Source organism: Dama dama, chromosome 12, assembly GCF_033118175.1.
Source record: "Dama dama isolate Ldn47 chromosome 12, ASM3311817v1, whole genome shotgun sequence".
Taxonomy (NCBI): Eukaryota; Metazoa; Chordata; class Mammalia; order Artiodactyla; family Cervidae; genus Dama; species Dama dama.
Window position 1 is genome coordinate 52,365,494 of NC_083692.1, and position 14,505 is coordinate 52,379,998.

Genomic DNA, 14,505 nt, shown 5'->3' on the forward strand with positions numbered 1-14,505 from the left:
ATTATTCAAAGTGTCACAGGCACCTTATGAAAAGGATTCTATGCTTTGCTGTAACATGCGTTTATGTATCTATTACATTTATGTAACACTTGATGTTTTAGGTACACATAAAATACAGGGGCACTTGCAACCTAGAATTTTTACTATCTACTTTAACCTTAAAATCCATGTTCAAAATAACTGCAAAAATACAAACAACACTCAGTAGCATGTGCTTTGAAAACACAGGAACCATTCATGATCTGAAATCGCCCTTAATATCCACGGTGATATTCTGATTTTGCCCAAAATTTGAATCAAACAATGGGACCAGCAAGGAGAAGGTCAGAAGAAGAAACAACCAAAAAAGCATCAGCAGATTTCTGTTAAGCTTCACTTAACAAAAGCTACGAGTTTACTTTTGCCTTAATGTCATAACAAATCTTTTTTAAGGAGGAAGTGTAATCAAGGAAGTAGTTTTTCCAAATGGTATTCCAATTGCCCAGGTGCCAAGCAGTAGCAGCTGGTAACTGACTTCTCTGCATCATGAAATTTCTTTACAGTCTTAAAAAAAGTAATTGAAATATTTTTGGTACAAATCCTGAGACTTAAAGCTTCAGTTCATTCCCCCAAAATGACTCCAAATGAGAATTCAACAAAACCGAAAATCACCTAATTATACTCAGAAAGCTGTAATTCACAAATATTAATGGCGGATTTGACAGAGATTGCATCTTACACGTGTTTACCTTCATGGACGCTTTCAGCTCGGAAGCATCATACTGAGCAGGTGTTTTCAATAGGCCCAAAATCACTGTCTCCAGGTGGCCGGACAAGGCTGACTTCAATGCTGATGCAAGTTCCTTCAGAAAAACGGGCGAGAACATGGAAAAGTTGGTTGTTAACCGATGGTCCCTTTAAAACTAATAAGACAACACAGAGGCCTATGTTTGTAAAGCAGGCTGATTCTTTGACAACTCTGGGGTGTTGGGTCAAGGTATTCTTCAACTGCATTCCCTTTGGCCAGACCCAAAGGTCAGAAACTGGAAGATCAGACTTTGCTCTGATAATATCCAAGTTGATTTTGCCTTCTCCCCCATAAATAAAATGAAACCAGAGCAGCACACAGCCTCAAAAAGCTATGAGTGAATGCCTTTCATCACAACTTGCTTACACTCACCCGTCATTCAGCCTACAGAGGGCAGGGCCCTTTCCAGGGTCAAGGGCCTTGCTAAGAAGGAGGCGGTCAGAGTAGGGAGCTGCCAGGGAAGCAGAGCCCTCGAGGCCTGCTGATAACTTCCTGTAAAAGACTTTGTGCAACTGTGCCAGAGGGGGCTCCAGAAAGTCTCCAGTTGATACCAGAGGCTACCACGTGGCTGGAAGCAGGCTCATGAAGTTTTCCTATGCAAAACACTTCACCTATTAAGAGAACCTGTTTTCCATGCCAAGTTGGAATGGTGTTGACAGAGGCAGTGAGGATAAAGTCCCCCCATTCACTTCTTAACTTCCCCATTGTGTACTGTTTCTGTGTGTGTGTGTGTGTGTGTACTGTTTCTTAAAGGTTCCACTGTCACCATAAAAAATCCACTGACTGATTTCAAGTCAGAGGCCTGAGTCAGCAACACACATGCAGACAGATATCCCAATTCGATGTGGCTTTTACAGATGCTTCTTCAGGGATTAAACTTCCTACAAACCATGAGCAGAGTGATGGCTGAACTCTCTTGTTAAAGTAATTTTTGTTCTTTCTTTTCACTTTTTCCCTCTTCTTCTGTCCCTTCTTTTTTCCTCCCCTGCTCTCTAGCAGCACCCATGGCATCTATCATGTTTAGCCTCTAGAGGTGCATGCAGGCTCTAAGAGGTGATGGCAGCCTGCTTCAGAGAATCTTCTTAAATCATTCACAAACGTCGAGGACTGAGATGGGTCTTAGAGATCGTCTGGACCAACCCTTTCATCACCTACTTTCTCCGGCTTCCCCAAGTCCTAGTAACACCTAGCACTTAGGAGGGGACTTTCAAAGCTACTCCTTCCAATTATAGCATCAATTTTCTAACTTGGAACCTTGAGGTTAGGTAATTCCAAATTTAGTCTTCCCTCCATCCGTTCTCTGTTCAGATCTCAAATAGCATCTGGGCACCTACTGACTTCTTCCACTTCTATAATAAACTTCTCATGGGCGGTCAACTTCCTGCTTCTCACACTGTCAAGCACAGGGCTTTGCACTCTACAGAAACTCCAGATATGTTTGACAAATAAAATACGACCATTCCTTGTACAGAGAAACCTGGCATCTGCTCGGACATGAAAGAAACATTAAAATCAATCCTCTGTCCCAGCGCCTGTCCACTTCTACTAGCTGTGCCCCTGCTTGCCTCTCACCCAGGCAGACTTGGTCCCTATTGTTAAAGACTACAATACAGGGCTTTCCCCATTATTATGCAAACAATACGGTTCTGCTTTGAGGATTTCCTTCAGAAATTATCTCAAGGGACTTCCCTGAAAGTCCATTGGTTAAGACTCCATGCTCCCAATGAAGGGGGCACAGGTTCCGGGAACTAAGATCCCACATGCCGCACAGTGTGGGAAAAATAAAACAAAAATAAGTGTGCAGAAAGTTATCTTAAGTATTTTATGTATGTCACTTTAAAATAAGGACAACTCTCCTTAGTCCAAGGCTGACAGACATCAAGAAATCAGTAGGACAGTGAGTTGACCCCAGCCCACAGCAAAGCTTGTGACATCACCAAACCCAGCATGATTCTGTAGTATCTTCCCTCCAGCAGGGTATGTAAGAGCTTGGTTCTCCATCTATCTCATCTGAAATTGAGATCCAGGCTTCTATGATTCAATGTACACTTGTGTGTTCACACCCAACTGTGTTTGAAGATCATGTCCTGTAAGCAACAGCTGAAGGAGCAATTACATTTTGTCCAAAGAGTTGGGCATTTTGTCCAAACATTTGGGCCTTCTACTCCAACTGAACTCAGCTCTACCAGTTCACAGATCCTTTTGGGAAAGTAGAGAAATAAACACTCCCTTCCATGCCTCACTACAGTAGGTTAGCATAAGTCTAGGTGGAAGAACAGCTTTATTGCATATGAGAGGAAAGAAACCACATACTTTCCTATTTATGTCCTTTCCAACTATTTGAGAGGTTGGGTTTGGGCTTGACCTGCAACTCCCTGGACCCTGGGGGTCATGTCACCCCAAGTGTATGAACATCTTTTCTAGAATCCTTTCAGCTCACCTCCACTGTGACTATGAGTGAAAACTATAAAACGGGAGCTGCGGGAAGCCATGCTTACGGCACTGTCCAAGAATAAATCAAATGCTTTTAATAGCAAGAAGTTAAAAATAAAGCAGCTTGTCCTTAAAAATAAAATTTCTTAACACTGCGACAAAATAAAGGATGAACAAGTGCTGGGCTGATCCTTAACTGCTAGTGGACAAGCAAGTGAAAAAAACCAGAGAAGACCCTTTCAGCAATGGCAGCATGGCATGTTGAAGATAGCCTGGAGACCAAATAAACTACACTAACTAAATCCTGGTGGTTCCAAAGGTCTTAAGAACTCAAGTGAATATTTTTTTTTACCTTAATGAGAGGTGCATGTCAGGATCAATACTCAATAGAGGTTAGTGTCCTAAGATTAAATTAAAAACATTTTATCAAGAGCCAGCAGAACTCATGAAGATGAAATGAGTGGCTACATATAGAGAAGCGCATTCCCAGCACAAAGTAAGCATTCAGTAAACGATACCTGCTGCTGCTTCTCCCCAGCCTTTCTATTTCTATTTCCAGAACTGTTGCCTCTACATGCTCTGGCTTTGGAAGATGCTGTGGTCTGTATGAATGAGCTCCAAGCACCCCAGGGGCCACACATGTGTGAGCTGTGACTCTTACAAGGATGTAAGGGGAAATTTTTGGATCCCCTAGGGGTCCCGAAGGCGCTTGCTGGTAAGAGCCAGAACTCATGAAACGAAAAACTAATGCCTGAGGAACTGAAATTCGACAAGCAATGCCCTACAGCCCTGAGCCTGCGTACCTTCTTGGTCCTCCTCTGGTAGGCGAAGGCAATATCCTGTCTCTGCTCATTGCTGCGGTTGGTCAGGATGTTGACGATGGTGACCTCATCCACACCTACAAAGATACAAGTTGTGAAGAGTTACTCAACCATATGCTCTAGTCCTTTGGGCTTACAAAGAAGGGTTTAAGCATTTTTTTTTAAACCTGATATATATATATGTATTGTTCTCTAAACTGAAATACCAAGACATTAAAATTTGTTCTCTTTTTTTCTGTCAGCACCCTCCACGCAACATGTACATCCTCTGTTTTTTCCTGAAAGTCTCAAACCTCAAGTCCAATTGGACCTCTAAAATATCTGTATTAAAAAAAAAAAACTATTTTACTCATAAATTGCTTTCTGAAATCAACAGTAGGAGGTGCATTTGTGGGGCTCTGGCAGTCAAATGAACAACAAAGATTTAGAAGGATTTTAAATGAAGGTCCCCAAATTGCCATTTAACTGGGGATTTAATAGACAGTAACTGCGACCTGAATTAATAGAGACAATTATTTATATTTATTGCAGGATTATGGCTATATAAGAGCTAGGTATAATTTCTATAATTATAGAAACTGTCATGACAAATGAGTCAGATTTAATATGGCAGTTGTATTTTAATAGCATAATTGATTAATACAATCCTACTTACCGAAGACCAAATTGTTTTGTAAGGAAAATAAACATTCCACTGCTTTTAATCTTCAATAGGCAATTTTAATAATCAATTTTATAACTTTATTAAAAAGAGTAAGTGTTTTAATCTAAATTAAATCTAAATTGGGAGCTTTGAAGTGCCACCAAAATATTTTAGTACCTATTTTAATTGAAACATGTGTATTTACAAAGATAAGCAATGCCTTCTGGTATCTGAAAGTTTCCAATTTTACATCAGAAATACTCCTAACATGCCATTTAACTGAAGAGAGCACAATTTTAAAAATTCGGGAAGTGAAAGGTCTTTCTCCTGACTGATGATGAACTTTGTTTAATAAAAGGAAGAGCCTTTGCCATAATAGGATAGGTAATTTCTGAGTGAGAGAGAGCACAGTGGATAAGCCTACAGGGTCATACATGAATTGCAAACATCCTGGCCTAAAGGAAATCAGGAGTTGTCAAGGTCAAAACTGTCATGCTCTGAGGCAGAGGTCATGAGCAGACTGACAGAGAAGATACTCTAAACTCTCAAATGTCTTAGAAAGATCAAAAGCAGAAAGTTAGAATTTCTGGGTATAAAAATAAATAAGATTTATTTTTGTATTTATATACTCATTTTTAAGCAATTTTATGCCCATGTTAGGGCTTCCCAGGTGGCTCAGCAATAAGAATCTGTCTGCCAATACAGGAGGCATGGGTCCTATTTCCGTGTCAGGAAGATGCCCTGGAGAAGGAAAGGGCAACCCACTCTGGTTGCCATTCCTGCCTGGGAAATCCCAAGGACAGAGAAGCCGGGGGGCTGTAGTCCACGGGGTGGCAAAAGTTAGGATGCAACTTAGCAACTAAACAACATACTAGTGTTAGTCAGTTACCTTAACTGCATTTATACCTTTAGCCAGTGTCAATGTAGAAACCCAACTGCTGAATATGAAATTATTTCAAAGATGCTTATTTCAGCACCACATATAATAAATAAACAGGGAAATATCTAATAACTGATTAAATAAATGTTTTTGTTCATATAATGGGGTACTATATAGACATTTTAAATGATGATATTCAGTATTAACTGACATGAAAAAATGTTCACAATATACTGTTAAGGAAAAAAATGGGTTGCAAAACAGTATGCCTAATCTAACCTGATTTTTGTAAAATGAATGCTCGTGTGTAAGAAAACATAAAAACCTCTTTAAACCAAAAATAAATTTTTAAAAATTTCTATTAGAGTATAGCTGATTTACAGTGTTGTGTTCAATTGTAATAGTGATAGGATTATAGATAATTTCAAGTTTTCATCCTTTCAATTGTCTAGAGTTTCCAAATTCACCATGATGAGCATAAAAAGGGTATTTTTTAAAAATACATACAGTGAATGGCATAAAACCACTGATTTAGAGTCAACTAGTGATTTCACCTCACGAGACTCCTACTGTGGTTCTAAATACTTTAGTTAGAATAAAACACGATACTCATGATAGTCAGGAACTGTATCTGTATCATTCTCTTTGCTTTCTAAAACATCCTAACGCAAACCATCTTACGTAACCTTCACAACAACAACGTGGCAGGGTGGTTATTTCTCTTCCTAGTTTACAGGTGGGGAAGCTGAGGCTTCAGCTACTGTTACCCAGGGAAACATCTGCCTTCCTGGGGTCCCAGTCTCTACACCTGCATGAGAATTAGTGGTTGGGGCATAGACTTGGATTACCGTGATATTGAATGGTTTGCCTTGGAGATGAACAGAAATCATTCTGTAGTTTTTGAGATTGCATCCAAGTACTGTATTTTGGACTCTTTTGTTGACTATGAGGGCTACTCCATTTTTTCAAAGGGATTCTTGCCCACAGTAGTAGATATAATGGTCATCTGAGTTAAATTTGTCCATTCTAGTCTATTTTAGTTCACTGATTCCTAAAATGTCAATGTTCACTCTTGCCATCTCCTGTTTGACCACTTCCAATTTACCTTGACTCATGGACCTAACATTCCAGGTTCCAATGCAGTTCTGCTCTTTACAGCATCGGAGCATCGGATGTTGCTTCCATCACCAGTTACACCCACAACTGAGTGTTGTTTTTGCACATCAATAACCTCAGATATGCAGATAACACCACCTTTATGGCAGAAAATGAAGAAGAACTAAAGAGCCTCTTGATGAAAGTGAAAGAGGAGAGTGAAAAAGTTGGCTTAAAGCTCAGCATTCAGAAAACTAAGATCATGGCATCTGGTCCCATCACTTCATAGCAAATAGATGGGAAAACAGTGGAAACAGTGAAAGACTTTAATTTTGGGGGCTCCAAAATCACTGCAGATGGTGACTGCAGCCATGAAATTAAAAGAAGCTTACTCCTTGGAAGAAAAGTTATGACCAACCTAGACAACATATTAGAAAGCAGAGACATTACTTTGCCAACAAAGGTCACTCTAGTCAAGGCTATGGTTTTTCCAGTAGTCAGGTATGGATGTGAGAGTTGGACTATAAAGAAAGGTGAGCGCTGAAAAATCGATGCTTTTGAACTGTGTGTTGGAGAAGACTCTTGAGAGTCCCTTGAACAGCAAGGAGACCCAACCAGTTCATCCTGAAGGAAATCAGTCCTGAATATTCACTGGAAGGACTGATGTTGAAGTTGAAACTCTAATACTTTGGTCACCTGATGCGAAGAACTGACTCATTGAAGACCCTGATGCTGGGAAAGATTGAAGGCAGGAGGAGAAGGGGACGACAGAGGATGAGATGGTTGGATGGCATCACCTACTCGATGGACATGAGTTTGAGTAAACTCTGGGAGTTGGTGATGGACAGGAAGGCCTGATGTGCTGCAGTCCATGGGGTTGCAAAGAGTCTGACACGACTGAGTGACTGAACTGAATTGAATTGACTGAACTGACCAACTGCTTCTGTGAGGTGCAGGGTCAGCTACAATCTTAGGGAAAGAAATGCTTTCCTTTGTTCAAAAACCCAGGTAAGAAATAATACATGAAGAAAGTTCATTCCACAAACTTCAGTGCAGCCCCATGCTCTTGATCAATGAAACCTCTCTTAGCAATCAAACAATGAAACTTTCTATTCACAGCAGCTTAGCGTTTAGCCAACAGTCAGAATCCAATCCAATTATTGGAACTCCCCATAAAGAGCCTGGGTGATTAACCTGAATCTCACCTGGGAGACAGCAATGGCTATAGCCTGAAGGCGTCTCAGTGTATTTTACCTAAATTATTTATCACGCAAACAGCCTGCTGTGATGCAGTATCCAGTATGCTGGGACCCCTGACCAGTGAAGGATCTGATACATTACACAAATGCTAATTCCAGCAACTGTAGAGACAATTGAAAATTGTCTACCAGTGGAAGCCCCTCCTCCTTCTGAGACCCTCACCTACATCAGCTGTTTCTCCCCTACCTTTGTCTTCAAGTTTCAAATTGAACTAGAAAGAGGAAAAAAAATCACAGGGTCTAGGATCAATAGTTGAGTCAAAGTCACTTAAGGCATATTGTACGTTGGAACAGCAGAATGCACACATCTGCCAGTGGGATTTAACCATCTTATCTTCAGAACACCGCTGCTTCCTCTCGACCTGCTATCGTAATTGGTAAGATGGTAATTCCTGTGGAAAATGGTTCAGTCCAGGTTGAAGCTGCAAGGGTCATCCGGTGACTCATCACTTCTGCCCAGGATGCAGCTGAAGGATGATGGCCGAACACTCAGCTACCTATGACAGCACAATCACCGTCAGAAAATACACAGCGAGTACCAGCACTCCAGGAAACCTCTACACTGAACAAAGTTAATCCCGGCGCGGGTGCCTCTGCCACTCTGGATCTGCTCTTTTGTGCCCGTGTGAAGGGAAGTGTTTGCCGAGAGAAGAAGCCCAGCTCGAAAATAAACTGTGTGAGTGAAGCAAAAGCATAAAGAAAACAAGAAACTTGAATAACGCCTCTTTCCTCTTCCCATTCCTCTTGTGTTGGATATGGACGGTCACAAAGTAATGTGAGCAAAGCCTCACCCTGGGAAACAGTCACACGGATGGGCGGATCCCACAGAACATGGGTGCAAACACAGTAAATTCTGTGATTCAGACAGATTTCTTTAAAATGTTTTTTCAATTTAATTTTTATTTTATATTGGAATATAGGCGATTTACAATGTTGCCCTAGTTTCAATGTATAGCAAAGAGATTCCATTATACATGTACATCTATCTACTCTTTTTCAGATTCTTTCCCCATATAGGTTATTACAGAATTGAGTTCCCTGTGCTACACAGTAGGTCCTTCTTGGTTATCTATTTTATGTATAGAAGTGGGTATATGTTAATCCTAGCCTCCTAATTTATCCCTCCCTCCAACCTTTCCCCTTTGCTAAATATAAGTTTATTTTTGAAATCTGTTAGTCTGTTTTACAAATAAATTCATTTGTATCATACTTTTAGATTCCACATATAAGTGATATCATATGATAATTGTCCTTCTCTGACTTACTTTACTTAGTATGATAATCTCTAGGTCCATCATTGATGCCACAAATGGCATTATTTCATTCTTTTTTATGGCTGAAGAACACTTTACAAAGAACACTTGCAGTCTAAAATAACGGCTGAATCCAAACCCACAACATGGGCCTCCTGGAGTCTCCTCCTCTCTGCGGGTAAAAACCCCAGGCCTGCTCCACACGTGGCATTCCATAGAAAATGTGTATCCTTACTGACCATGGCAAGGAATCAAGAGGCCATTCTGAACAGGATGCTGACTCACATCTGCCAAGACACAATGGTTGCACAGAGAGAATAGATTTCATTCTGCTTGATAAAGGACTCAGGAGGCCCTCAGGGCAGGGCTGACTGGTTAGAAAATAAAGGAAAACTGCCCAGATTTGCTCCTTATATAGATCAGAGGAAAAACCAGGACTTGGCTTAGGTTACTGGGCATATCAGTATCAAACCTTGGAACAAGGTCAAAGGAAGGCCACTGGGAGAGGAAGGCCACGGACCCATGGGTTTTATTAAAACAGTATCAACTATTCACTGAATACCTACAATGTGCCAGACATTTTACGAGGTACTTTGTACAAACCACTCTCTATTGGGATTGTCACCACGTCTGTGTGTGAGGGGTGTTACGGTCACCTCTACTGCACCCGATGAGGAAACCAATGCTCACAAGGCAAGGGCTCACCCCAGGTCACACAAGTAAGTCATCTGCAGGGCTGGGGTTCAAGTCAGGATTAAAGAGCTGCATTGGGCTGTTCTGCTTCCTGTTAGAGAAAACTATCCAGAACTACAACACGAGGCAAGAGGAAGGGAACATGTCCCCTGAGTGTGGCTACCTGCCCTCCAAGACTGTTTCTCCAGGGCTTGCTCTCACTCGACTGGCTACTCATCACTGATTATAGCACAGGCTCTATGCGTTAGGTGTTCACTTGTAGATTTTGGTCCAGTAGAGAGAACAGTTCCCAAGATTATGGCTTCAGTGCCCTCAAATTCATGAACGGTCTTGTATCCAGCCCAGTAAACTTCTTCTAACCTTCTTTTCTCAGTACTTATAAACAACCAGCCTCTCAAATTTCCTTTGAACCAGCCCTATCTCAACGAATTAATGTTTGACATGTGTTTATTCTGTATCACATGAGTATCCTGTATACTCTAATGAGTCACATTTGTACCTTTCTGAAATTATACTTTTTGTGCTTTTTTACACGACACTCCTCCATCTTGTTCCTAAAAAGCATCTGAGACAGTAATGCGTCTATTTGTCTACAGAACTGGACTTACTGTTCAGAACATACAAAGGTACAACCATCAGATAATCTTTAGATAACATTTGCCACACAGTAACAATGCCCAACCACTGATGAGATAACCCCACTGAGGTTTTTTTAAGAGCAAGAGCTAGAAGACCCTCTTCTGAAAATAGCCATTCATAACTCGGCAGGAACCTAAAGTGCCAACAAGAGTGATTTTAGGGACAGGGAAGCACGTGCATGCACGCGTGCGTGCACACACACACACACCATTGCCCAAAGTAACCTTCCTACCATCTGACACGGTGCTACCTGGCCTGATTCAGAGAAAGCACAGTTTAGCTAACTACCTCTAAGGAGGAGGTTTGGCTGAGAAATTAAATTTCTTCTATTTCCACTCTGCTCTGGTCTCACCCCAGCTGAGTCCCTTAGAAAGGATTTAAGCATCATCTCTTTGGTAATCCCACTGGATTCTTTAATAATCTAGAACCCTGCCAGCCTTCTGTGCATAATTATATTTCTGCGATACTACAGGACCAGCAGAAAAGCACAAGGGCCACTGCTCAAGATCCAAATCAAATAAAACTGCAAATGAAGGATCGTGCATAAAATGCAAGTAGCAATTTGTGCCCTGTCGCTCTATCAGCCTCCAGAGTCAGAAAGTAAAACATCTGAACAGATGCAAGAGAAACTGCCACACTCACCCTGAACTCAGCTGACAGAGAAGTTACTATTTATTGCCCCAGTACTGCAGACACCAGATAAGAATGCAGTGACTTCCATGGTCCCTGGGTGTCACTGGTATTTGATTTCCTCAATGGACAAGAGGTAACGGTTTTTTACAAAAGAACGAACTGAGAGGCAGGCGACAACAGCCAAGGCCTACAATGAGAAAGGCACCAGGGACTCCTTTACCCAGGTTTCACAGGCTCCTTAGCTTGAGTGTGGCCTCTACATACCTGAGTAGACAATGATCAGAAAATCTGTGCCCGGAATAAAGGTGGCTATGACTCAGCACTGGTCACTCTGTTCCCAGCAGTGCTGTAAGATGAGAACTCAGTCTAGAGTAAACTTGAACACAAAGAGAAAGTCTTCAACGGGAAGGTTGTGTTCCCTTCTGTTCAACTTCCAGGATGGTGAGAAGGCCCCGGGCTACGTGAGTCACAAAGGCCTTTCCCACAAGCTGGCTCGCACTCAAACTTGGGGGTTCTTGGTTTGGGCCCCCACCTCCAAAGCCAAAAGAGGCTACTTTTCCCAGCCAATCTGCTTCCCAGCATATTCAAGAAAATATATTCCTAATTGCTGTCTCAACTGAATGAATATACCTAAACAGGTATGCAGGTGAAACGCAAAACACACATCCTGGCTTGCTTCCCACTGCCATGGGATGTTAGTCTTCTAGCCATGCTGGAAAACTTAAGCAGTTCCATTTTAAAAGTATAAGGAAAAAAAAAGTGCAAAAACTTGCAGCACTTATGCTTCTATACTTGTGCTAATAAGAAGTGGGGGAAAAACACCCGCTATTGCAACCCTTCCGGAGAACACAAATACAGCTAAAATCAAAACTGGCAATGATAATAGGGCAACTCATTACCCTCCCCTTCCAGAGAAAGAGAGACCAAAGCTGTACCAATTTATTGGCACTTACTCTAACTCTCGGGTTGTGCTGCTTCTAATTACAATCTATTTTATGGAGTCTAGATTCATCCTTTTCTAATTTAGCTGACTTTCCTTTCTAGTTATTTGGACCCATATGGTAAACCACTCACAGCTGTGTTGTACACTCCACAGTATATATTTAACCCAAGGCCAATCTAGACCAAGAGACTCCTACAGATTTAAGTCTCAGCAACCTCTTGTTAATTAAGCAATATTACTACTTTTGCATGACTTTATTCAGTTTCTAACTAGACATTAATTGAGGTAAGTAATTGCAGAGTCTACCTCAAGCCAGAACATACACAAAACAATCATGCATTTGGTTGAGGTGAGATACACAGAATACTGAGACCCCTTAAAACCAGAAACAAAGCAGACTTCCAAGGCAGGAGCTAAATTCACTTTGGAAAAAAGGATCAAACCTCTCTAGGGGACTGTTAATCCTTTGTGGATATGGTCCAGATTCCGGATCTGTCTTTTGCTGCCTTATCTTGCCAGCCACGTGTCCACACTCACCTTTAAGCTCTGGTATCTGTGTACATTTTCACTACTATTCAGGTTAAATACGTACGTTCTCACATGATCCCAGTGGCCTGGGTGTCAGAAAAGGTTAATGAAGTGAAGCCCTCACCCTCAATGAGCTCACATGCTGGTAGGAGGAGACAAATCCATAGATAAACAACTTTAATACAATGTGAAAGAGCTATAAATGAGATGAAAAGTATTACGAGACACAGTCAAGGAATAATTGATTCTGCCTTCCTGCTAAGAGAAAGCTTGGAGAAGAGGCTGTGCATTGGCTCAAGTCAAGAGATGAGTAGGGGGACTTCACTGTCGGTCTAGTAGTTAAGACTCCTCACTTCAAATCAGGGGGTGGTGGGTAGGAAGGTTCAATTCCTGGTTGGGAAACTAAGATCCCACATGCCACGTGGCATGGCCAAAAAAAGTTTGCCAAGAGAAAGAGAGATAAATGGGAACTGCCCAGATGATAGAAGTGGGATAACACTCCCACTAGAGGAGGGCTGCATGCTCCTGAGAGCAAAGGCTCTGTGTGGGGCATGAAGTAGCCTGGAGATGAGGCTAGACAGAGAATCTGTCATGAATGAGACAAGGAGCCTCTTTAGAAATAAAGACAGACGCCCTCGCAGCCCAGATGAGAGATTGTAAGGGCAGAGGGGAAGGGAGGGATGAGAGCTACTTCGAGGCCTTCTGACCAGTCTATGCAGCCCCACCCTACAGATCTCAGCCAGGTCTGCCCCTCCTCACCCTCCCCACTGCAGGCTTGCCCCAGTTCACAGTTCTCGTGTTTAACAGCAGTGAGTAACCCTCAGCCACAGGTGACCGGCTTGCAGCCCTTCTTCCTTAGACCGCTCAGATGACAGGATGGTCGATGTATGTTAGCAGTACACGTAATGCCCAGCAAGCTCTACATTTGGTGCGCACACACACACACAAGTATGCACACACACCCGGGCTACACCATCTGAGAGAGAGGCCACAGAGAGTCACCTTTTCATGGTCCTTTGGCTTTTGTTTCTATCAGCATTTGAGGTTTACCCTTTGTTTTCTTTGCTATCAAGGAAGCACCAATTAATTTGCACTGTGTTCTGGAAAAGGGTTTGAGGTGGAAGCTGGGTAAGGCGTGGCACAAGCTTCTTAATTACATTTAAAGTGAAAGGCATTCTAAAAGGGAAGGTAAGATCTTAATTAGCTCATTTTTTTTAAAAAGTAGTGTTAATATCTAAAAAGATCAAGAAGAAGGAGAAAAAAAAACAAAAAAGGATGTGACTTTCTCAACTATAGCTGACCCTTGAACAACTCAGGGATTTAGGATGCTGACCCTCCCCACAGTGGAAAATCCACATATAACTTATAGTCAACCCTCCACATAACTGATTTCACACCCATGCATCTAACCAACTTCTGATTGTGTAGTACTTACTATTGAAAAATATCCATGTAAGTGTAGTTCAAACCCATGTTTTTCAGGAGTCAACTGTAATAACCTCATTTGTTTTTAATTTGGTTTATTGCTTCCTGTTACAAAGGTAATATATGTCATCATAGAGAAATTGGAAAATACAGAATATATTGAATTTTATATATATATTTGCGTATACACACAGAATAATGCCTTATTTTTTCTTTCTGACAAAAAAAATTGTTGTGGTGTGATCACACTGTATATACCATTTTGGGGAGAGGGAGCTTAACTATGAGTCTTGTGAGATCTTAGTTCCCTGACCAGGGGTTGAACTCAAGCCCCTGAAGCAGAAGCATGGAATCCTAACCATTGAACCACCAGGGAATTCCCTGTAGTTACTATTTTATGTCCATTTTTTATAAAACTGACAAATCTAAGGTGAAATCTATGTTAAAAGGAGTGTTGCAAAATTGATTGCAAG

The 14,505-nt window shown here is 41.5% G+C and overlaps 1 protein-coding gene across 1 annotated transcript in view; it reads right to left on the reverse strand.

Annotated features, from left to right (window-relative positions):
- The window catches only part of ANXA2 (annexin A2), a 42,391-nt gene that overhangs the window by 10,475 nt on the left and 17,411 nt on the right, over window positions 1-14,505 (reverse strand). The window contains exons 4-5 of the mRNA XM_061157283.1: window positions 4,024-4,118; window positions 729-842 (exon numbers count right to left, since the gene is read on the reverse strand). Of these exons, the coding sequence (XP_061013266.1) occupies window positions 729-842; window positions 4,024-4,118 (209 nt within the window). The remainder of the gene's footprint in view (window positions 1-728; window positions 843-4,023; window positions 4,119-14,505) is intronic.